Below are 10,000 nucleotides of genomic sequence, written 5' to 3' on the forward strand. Positions count from 1 at the left end.
ACACCACACGCGAGACAGATTTTAAATGTGTAGATTCGACTACAGGGCGTTTCATTTATTATAATGAAATAATAATGATGATTGATGTGTGTGGCTCTGTTTTGAGTCTGTTGTTGTAGTTGTTGTATCAGCAGGGTTTAAACAGAGTCCTTGTTTGTATGAATCACTGACACTAAAACCTCTGGAGATTTTCTGTGTATGTGTGTAAACATCAGGAGCAAAACTGCCAGTTCCTCCAGTTCCTCCAGATGCCTGTAAACACTGGAAATCACTCAGAGGAACTCCAGCAAGCAGGGACGTTAAACGTTCTGTTTCTGACTGAGATTACTGACATCCTCATCTGATGTGTTCTAATAATAATATAATAAATACATGATAGAAAAATATAGAAATTAAAAGTTTATTTTCTGTATTTTAGTTTATTATAAATAATAACATGCTGTTAGGAAAAGAGAAACTCGAATGTTACTGGACGCAGTTAAATAGAAGTCTTTAGTTTGAGTGGTCATGACGTTTAGGTGTCCATATACTTATGGACATGTGCGTGTCACTTACTAGGACCGAATATGAGTAGAAAAGTACTAAAATCTGCATGATTTACATGCAGTGAATTACTGCAGATTTTGTACTTTTATAGTGTAGAGCTGTGATAAAAGTATTTGCACCCCTGTCTGGTCCTGCATGTTTGTCTCACGATGTTTTCAGAAAGTAAACTATAATATTACAAAGGTTAAGGGCCTCGCTCAGGGGCCCAACAGTAGTAACTGGTGGACAGTGGTGGGGCTAGAACCGGCAACCTTCTCAATACTGGTCCAGCTACCGGTGTATATTTCTTTATTAAAGAGGAATTCAAATGTTACTGGACGCAGTTAAATAGAAGTCTTTAGTTTGGACGCTCCATGTTTAATATGTGAGTGGTCATGACGTCTAGGTGTCCATATACTTATGGACATGTGCGTGTCACTTACTAGGACAGAGTATGAGTAGAAAAGTACTGAAATCTACATGATTTACAGTGAATTACTGCAGATTTTGTACTTTTTATAGTGTAGCGCTGTGAAAAAGTATTTGCACCCCTGTTTGGTATTGCATGTTGTAGGACAGTTGTAGCCTACCGGTTAGGGTACTGGATTAGTAATCAGAAGGTTGCTGGTTCAAACCCTACCACTGCCAGGTTGTTACTGTTGGGCCCTTGAGCAAGGCCCTTAACCCTCAAGTGCTTAAAAACTGTATACTGTAAGTCGCTTGGGATAAAAGCATCTGCTAAATGCCGAAAATGTAAATGATATTTTCAGAAAATAAAACATAATATTACAAAGTAAACTTCAGTAAAACTCACTGTTTAAAATATGAAACAATAAATAACTCATGAAATAAGTGCATTAATGATTTATGAAGTAATAACAGGTAAACCATGTGAGCAGTATAAGGGGTTAAGTGTGTGTGTGTGTGTGTGTGTGTGTGTACATACCCGCGCCACGTGTGCATTACTTTGTTCCCGCCTCAGCCAATCACAGCGCTACAAATTGTTTCGTCACACTTCTCTTCAGGGCGGTGTAAGTTGAAAGAACCGTTGGCTCCACCCATCCGGTTTCCATAGAGATAAGCAGTTAGCCACGGTGCTAGCAGTTTCGAGTCGCAGAACAGCTGCAGCCGTAGAGCAGATTCCCACCGCATCCACCTGATCCCCGGATCCAGCAGATCCACCTGATCCCCGGGTCCCGGAGCGTGTGTGAGAGGAGATAGAGCAGGATGGAGGTGTTGAGGTTACTGAGGGTGGATGAAGCGGCTCTGGCTCTGTCTAACCTCAACCTGTTTCCGTATTTTGATGCGGCTCATTACCTGGTCTCATCCCTGACACTCCGAGAGCAGCCAGGTGAGTGCTTTACACCCTCATACACCGTAATACCCCCTAATACACACTCATACACACTCATATACACTCATACACACTCCGAGAGCAGCCAGGTGAGTGCTTTACACCGTATTACACCTGCATACACCTGCATACACCTGCATACACACTCATACACACTCATACACACTCCGAGAGCAGCCAGGTGAGTGCTTTACACCCTCATACACCTGCATACACACTCATACACCCTAATACACCCTCATACACACTCATACACACTCCGAGAGCAGCCAGGTGAGTGCTTTACACCCTCATACACCTGCATACACACTCATACACCCTAATACACCCTCATACACACTCATACACACTCCGAGAGCAGCCAGGTGAGTGCTTTACACCCTTATACACCGTAATACACCCTCATACACCTGCATACACCTGCATACACCCTCATACACCCTCATACACACTTATACACCGTAATACACCTGCACATCAATCCCAGCGCTGTGTTCACAAGTCTGTGCACCCCGGTCCTGGTGGATGATGAAGCTCACATCACATGATCATCACAGTTCGGGTTTATTACTGATTTATTTATAATAATAATAAGATCACAAACACCTCATCTAACTGTATGTACACTAAATCCTGCCTGGTGCAAAAGTTTGTGCACCCCTGCTCTTATTCCACTCCTTATAAACTCATTATGCGTTTTCTAGGTGTAAATAATTGAGCATGTTCTCCTCTCTTCCACACATCTAAATGCACAGTGACTCTTTACTTTCTAAAGTGAAACTAAAATGTGTCACAGTTGAGATCAGTGGGGCATTATAATGTGCAGAAGTTTCCAGGGGTGCACAAACTTTTGCAGAACCATGATTTACATTTACAGCATTTATCAGATGCTTTTATCCAAAGCGACTTACAGTACCGTGACAGTATACAATCCAAGCAATTGATGGTTAAGGCCCTTGCTCATATCAGCACTCTCACACATTATTTGTCTGGCAAATGTTCTTCCACACACTGATCCAAACCTCGTACCACAGCGGTGATGATGGCTAACCATAAACATTTCCATCTTCCACCATAAACGTCCTGTGGAAAATCCCGACTGTGGTTCCTCACCACCACACACTCGGACTCTCTCGGCAGCTTCATCAGCAGATCAGCAGCTCTGATCCTGAGGAGCATCAAAACTTTGTAGAAACATGAAGAGTTCCATCATGGTTCTGGTCTCTCAGCATGATTGATGGTCTTCAGTTCTGTTAAAAGCTTCAAGACATAAGACTTAGAACCTTGGTGCTGTTCAGAGAACCGGCCCACGTTTGCACCAGTTAATACTGGAACCAAGGATGCATCATCAATGGAGGCGCTGCAGCGAACGTCATCAGGGTTCATCCTGAAAACCAACAGTTCTTTGGTTCCAGTTCTTCCAGGTTCAGAATTATGTGTGAACAGGAGCGAAACCCATTCCACGCTGGTTGAAGATGGTTAATAGTGTTTAGACGGACTCTAATGTAAACACTGGGAGGAGGTTTATCTCTAAATATAGACAGAAGTCCCAGAGAGTAAACGCAGGAATGTTGAAGAAACACAGATGAGAACTTCACACACCAGCTGAAACTGAACCATGATGCTGTGAAGAACCTCCGTGTCTTTATATTTAAATGAATGCTCAGAGATTTTACAGAACTATTAATACTGTGTATTATTACACTACATGGTCAAAAGTATGTGGACATCCAGGCTAATGACTGAATGTAGCTGTTTCTGTCAAATCCATTGCTAACAATGGATTTTCCTCTTCCAGCATGATTACTCCCATGAGCACAAAGCTGCTCCATAAAGACCTGGTTTTCTTTGACTAGTTGTGTCCAAAGGAGCTCCAGTTGCTCTACACAGAGCCCAACTCAACACTATTGGGATGAATTAAACTTCTCCAACACCAGTTCCTGCCCTCACTGACTCTACTGACTGGAGTGTTTCTGTGGGAATTTGTGCCCATTCAAAGTCTCTTAAAGGCTTCACAGGAGAGTGAATGATATTAAAGATATTAAGGAAAGACTGAGCTATTCAGTATAAACACAGACGGTTTTGGAACGGGATGTTCAACAAGCTCATGCTCAGGTGTCCCAATACTTTTGCCCACATAGTGTATGTGTGTAACAATAAACAACATGATTCAGCTGTGCTGTGGTTCTAGCTGGTTCAGGAGGATCATGCATGAGTTTTCTCTCTTATTCAGATAAATATCAAATAATTGTTGAACGTGTTCACTGTGCTGCAGTGAGGTGATTATTTTGGGATGTGAGAGGTGAAGGTTTGGGTGATGAGGTGGAACAGGATTCCAGCGCTTCATTCTGATCTAAATATAATCCTGGAATAACACAAGCCCCCATACAATAGCAGATTGTTTTAGGAAAGGTCACGCTGTAGATCCTCCAGCAGGTTCTGCTCTCAGACACCATCCAGACCCTAGAATGTTTGATCTGATGAGAAACACTGAATCATGTCAGCTTTTAGGATTCCTGCTCAGAGTTCTGATATTTTCAGTATTTTACCCCCCCCCCCCTCACTTTTCAGTGATGTAATATCACTATATCTTACTAACAACAGCCCCCAACCCCCCCCCCCCCAAACATGCATCCACCGGCTGCTTCTTATCCACTTACCAGCATTGAGAGACGTATTGTGTACTGAGTCACATTGCATGTGAATCCCCCACCTCTCGCCCCAATGCCTCCACCAGCTGAGAAACCCAATACACACTATATGGTCAAAAGTATGTGGACACCTGACCTGACAGAATGATCTTTATCCATCATAACCACTAAACATTACCACGGTTCATCACAGTCACCGGCACTGACTAAAAAACATAGCCGTTATCCATCACAGTCCTGTACAAGGTAACTGTACTGACTAAAACCATTATCATTACCTGTCATGGTCACCAACAGTTCAAGAGAGGCTTTATTGTCATCTTAGCTCTATACAAGCACATGAAACAAGAAACAACGTTCCTCCAGGACCAGGGTGCAACACCGAACAAAAAGTGCAAGACAGTACAGTATCTGTAATGACTGAAAACGTTATTTTCCACCACAGTCTTCAAAAGGTAACTACACAGATCATAGTCACACCTGACGTTAAGCATGTTAGATACACTACTGGATCTTTATGGGTCTCTAACAGGAAATTGTTGAACCCAAACTGTTGCCATGGTGATGGTAACACCCTTCATGTAATGTAATAATGTAATAATAAGGTAGCTAGAAGTGGGTGTGGCTGAAACACCTGCTCTAAAAGAAAATTAGGGGGACTGTCCACATACTTTTGGCTGTATGTTGTATAAGGTGAGTTATAATGATGAACTAAATGATCAGATTATTAGAGCGTCTCAGACAGGAAACCAGATTAATCAGAGGTGAATTATATTAGATCTAAACTGATCAGTCTGATTACTGTCTCAGAAGATTAGAGAGGTGATCAAAGAGATGATAGATAGTCTTTGATTACTTTTTTAAAGACTTAATCAAAAGGATGATCAAAGAGATTTACATTTTTACATTTTCGGGATTTAGCGGACGCTTTTATCCAAAGCGACTTACAGTACTGTGACTGTATACAGTCTAAGCAATTGAGGGTTAAGGGCCTTGCTCAAGGGCCCAACAGTTGTAACCTGGCAGTGGTGGGGCTTGAACCAGCGACTTTTTGACTACTGGTCCAGTACCTTAACCACTAGACTACACCTGCCTACAGAGATGATCAAATATGATCTGAGGTGATCAGGTGCAGGTAAAGCAGTCAGGAGAAGAGCCTCAGATATCTGCAGTGTTGTGATTATTCTGTTCATGTTCATGTGATCCAGAGTCACTCAGGGGTTCAGCTGAAACGTTTCTAATCTGTTGGACTTCAACCTGATTCTGTAAACATTCTGATAAACCAGCCGGTGATCATCAACCCTCTCACCTCCTGATCCACTGATCTAAAAATCTGGATCAACCCAACAGTCTGAGCTTTACGTGTCTTCTGGTATCTCATCTCTCCAGGTCATTAACACTGTAAACATGATCCAGTGCAGAAGAAGCTCCTTGGTGTTCTGGACCATGTTCATGTTCTTGTGTTTGGTAGCAGATCTTCCCTCTGATCTCTGACCTGTTGATGTTCGCAGGGGCGCTGGAGGTGTCCCGCCGCAGTCCGTTTGCGTGTTGGTTCAGTTCCATGCTGTACTGTTTCGGAGGAGCCGTCCTCTCTGGAGTCATCATGGCTGAAGCTCCCATCGCCCCGCTGGCCAACAGCACCAACGTCCTGCTGGCTTCATTAATGTGGTCAGTAAATACGGTCTGATCGTGTACTGATGATTAGCATCGACTCACACGGGTCATCCCAGCCTGACCGCAGGAGGGGGTGTGGTGGTGGTGGTGGTGGTGGTGGTGGTTTAACTGGAAATGGAAATGTCTGAAGGAAAGTAAATGTTATGGTAAAACATCATCATTCAGTGGCTGTAAAAATCTCCAGTGTTTAGACGAGGGGCCCCGGGGCCTCTGAGAGGAACCCAAGAGGAACATTGTTCAGTACCTGAGTGTGTCACTGACCGTGACTCTGATTGTTACTGTGCTCTGGAGAACACTGTCTGGACAAAAGTATAATAATCGATAATTCCTGAATGTGTGTGTTTCTCTCTGCAGGTACGTGGTGTTTTACTGCCCTCATGACGTGGTTTACTCCTGCACCACCGTCCTGCCCGTCCGGCTCGTCCTCACCGCCATGAAGGAAGTGACACGTACGTGGAAGGTTTTGGGTGGAGTCACGCAGGCCAGCAGGAAGTACAAGGACGGTCTGTTTGTGATGATCGCCGTGGGCTGGTCGAAAGGTAACGAGGGTCTCTCTCTCGCCCTGACCCCACCCTGACCCCGCCCTCGGTCACCCGGTTCATGTCCGCCGGTCTCTGTGGGTCTGGACCTGAGTTCCTCTCTGTATCTCTGTAGGTGCTGGTGGGGGGCTGATGAGTAACTTTGAGCAGCTGGTTCGAGGAGTTTGGAAGCCTGAGACTAACGAGCTGCTGAAGATGACCTAGTAAGACATACCCACCTCCCATACTCTAATAATGTGATAATGTAATAACGTCTGGTTTATTTTTAATCTACCGCACTGGGATGTGAACCCCTCCTGTGCTGTGTTGTTGTGTTCCAGTCCCACTAAGGTGACTCTGATTGGAGCGGTGTTGTTCTCACTGCAGCAGTGCAGCTTCCTCCCGCTCACCACGCCACAGCTCATGCTGCTCTACACCACCTTCACCGTCACCAACAAGGTAACCGGATTAACCGACAAAATCTATCACAGTCCCTTATAGAGTAACTAATGACTAAAACCATTATCATTACCCATCACAGTCACCAACAAGGTAACCGGAATGACTAAAATCATTACCACGGTTCATCACAGTCATTAACAGGGTAACTGTATTGACTGAAAGCGTTATTTTCCAGCACAGTCTCCAACAAGGTAACTGAGAAAATTATCATTATCCATCATAATCACTAACAAGGTAACTTGAATGACTGACAAAGTTATTATATATCACAGTTCCTTACAGAATAACTGTAATGACTAAAATCATTATTGTTACCCATTCGCTAACAAGGTAACTGTAATGACCAAAAACATTACCATTATCCACCTTATTAACCAACAAGGTAACTGGAATGACTGACAAAATGATGATCTATCATAGTCACTAACAGGGTAACTGTTAACTGAGTTAAAAATGTTACCACGGTTCATCAGTCACCAACAGGGTAACTTCACTGACTGAAAATGTTATTTTTCATTACCATCCCATACAAGGTAACTGTAATGACTAAACCCATGATCATAACCCGTCATGGTCACCAACAGTATCTGTAATGACTGAAAACGTTATTTTCCACCACAGTCTCCAACAAGGTACCTGTACTGACTGACAGATCATAGTTACTACCAAGGTAACTGAGATGACTGGAAACATCACCGTTACAGTGTGATTGTAAGAGCGGGCAGCGCTGAAGGTCTGACCTCAAATGAACATCGTTACACCTCTGTGTCCTCGCGGGTTTGTGCACCTCCGTTTCATTCATCAGTGAAAGTGCTGATTGGACGAGGGTGAGGGATTGTGGTCTGTACAGCCAATCAGATCTGTACCTCCATAATACAGACTAACAGGGTCTGACGGAGAGCCACATGGCGTACGGAGCGCCACTCGCTGCACTTCTGTAATCATCCACCCCTGGTCCAGGAACCTGGATCAGCCAGCAGAGGTCGCATTTGCAGCAGCAATGGGGAACCCCATCGACCCTCTCCCCTCAGACACGGCCAGTAGTGCAGCTGAGATTCAAACCTGACAGCTCGAGATCTCAGGACTGGTGGGTTAGCATGATTTACCGCTGCACCACCCAAACGCCCAGAGTAAAACAGTGTAAACAGCTCAGAGCTTCTGCTCCTGTTCAAGGAACTTTCACCAACTGTTCCATACAGGACGTCTGATCACCAGATCCACCAAAGGTTCTCCAGATGTTTAAGAGTCCTGAACGTTCAGAATCTCGTTTGTGTTTCTGGATTGTTGTTCTGCTGTAGATCCCTGAGCCTCGTTAATCGTTTATTAATAATAATAATTAACGGATGGTTGAACGTTAGAAGTAAACGAATGATGTGAGGATCTGATTACATCATCAGACTGAAGTGATCCTCCCGTCTGTGATCAGATTAACTTGATCCTGTCTGATCTCCTTCATCACTTCATCACTTTCCTGGAGTTGCATCAGTTCTCCTGAACCTGCGCCCCTCTGGACCCCCGTCAGATCAGCCCTCGTTCTCACGCTGCTATTTATAGAGCTCCGTCTCTGTTACCCCAGAAACCAACGACATCACTTCCATCACATCACTTCCTCTAAACTCAGGGTTACATCTTTTATCATCATTCAGATAAATATCGTTCAGACCTCGCTGGGAACAGGGTTGGGGGTGGAGGGTCAGGGTTTGGGGTGGAGGTCAGGACTAGGCTCTAACAGTAGGTTGGTGGTTTTGTCTCCTAAATAATTTAATGGTTCATTTATTAATAATGATATTTAATAATATTATTATTTATTATTTATTTTTTAATGAATGACCTTAAAGCAGCCAATAATAATCCACCAAGTAATACTAACTACAAATATTAACTAACAATAACTCAGTACTAGTAATGATGGTGAGAGTGGGGAGTGATGATAATAATAATATTAATTGATGTTGATGATGATGTTAATAATGTTGATACGCTGGTGTGTTGTAGGTTCGGATGATGCTGGGTTCCTCGTCCTCTCCGTTCGCTCTGTTGGAGTCGGCTCTGTATCGGGCACTTTTTGCACGACCTTTGACCTGTTCCCCCCTCACCAATCAGAGCCACTCACACACCCACAATCCTTCCACTTCCTCTGAGGGGAGAAGCACTTCCTGTGATACGAACAGGTCGTCTGTTCCATCCAGCAACAGCGACCAACGTCAAGAAGAGAAGAAAAAAAAAAAATGATATATAATAATAATAATAATAGTATATAATATTAATATATATTATAATTCTGGGTTTATCTCACTGTGATCTTTAGACACGTTTGTGCTGCAGCTCTGAGACGATTTTATTCACACGTAGCAGAAACAGTTTATACTTTAATAACTTTTACTGGTACTTTTATATAAGAAATGATTTTATTTTTTCTCTTTCTAAACTTTTATTCTGTATATTTGCTTTGATCTGTAAATGTTTCTGATCTTTTTCTGATTTTATAAATACAATTCTGTAATGAGAATATTTGATATTATTTATATAAGAATGCTGATGTGATGCTCTTCTGCTCTTCTGCTCTTCTGCTCTTCCACACTGGATGAAATGAAATTATCCTGAAAACTACACTTGTGTCTGTGTGGTTTATTATTTACTCTTCATTTACTTTTATTCTTTTTCTTTATAAATCTGAAAAACTTCAAACTGAACTGATCACATTTATTTCTTTGTAAATATGACAGTAATTTAGTGCTGCAGTGCTCATCAGCCTCAGAACCTCAGAACCGTCTCATTCCACCACCACCAACCCTCCTCATATTCTGTTTACAGTC

At 43.0% G+C, this 10,000-nt stretch overlaps 1 protein-coding gene across 1 annotated transcript; it reads left to right on the forward strand.

Annotated features, from left to right (window-relative positions):
• The first annotated feature begins 1,629 nt into the window (after positions 1 to 1,629).
• On the forward strand, positions 1,630 to 9,794 carry tmem38b (transmembrane protein 38B). The gene is made up of 6 exons (XM_063011667.1): positions 1,630 to 1,876; positions 6,042 to 6,198; positions 6,559 to 6,743; positions 6,859 to 6,946; positions 7,064 to 7,181; positions 9,180 to 9,794. Exons 1-6 carry the CDS (start codon positions 1,753 to 1,755, stop codon positions 9,414 to 9,416), a joined length of 909 nt encoding a protein of 302 aa, XP_062867737.1. The 5' UTR covers positions 1,630 to 1,752; the 3' UTR covers positions 9,417 to 9,794.
• Positions 9,795 to 10,000: the final 206 nt, after the last annotated feature.

Source organism: Trichomycterus rosablanca, chromosome 16 (assembly GCF_030014385.1).
Source record: "Trichomycterus rosablanca isolate fTriRos1 chromosome 16, fTriRos1.hap1, whole genome shotgun sequence".
Lineage (NCBI taxonomy): Eukaryota > Metazoa > Chordata > Actinopteri > Siluriformes > Trichomycteridae > Trichomycterus > Trichomycterus rosablanca.

Bases quoted from the DNA above. Each gene is read 5' to 3' on its own strand.
- tmem38b (XM_063011667.1), top strand. From the start codon at position 1,753: ATGGAGGTGTTGAGGTTACTGAGGGTGGATGAAGCGGCTCTGGCTCTG. The intron at 1,877-6,041 runs GTGAGTGCTTTA...TGATGTTCGCAG, and splicing joins GACACTCCGAGAGCAGCCAG to GGGCGCTGGAGGTGTCCCGC. The intron at 7,182-9,179 runs GTAACCGGATTA...GGTGTGTTGTAG, and splicing joins CCTTCACCGTCACCAACAAG to GTTCGGATGATGCTGGGTTC.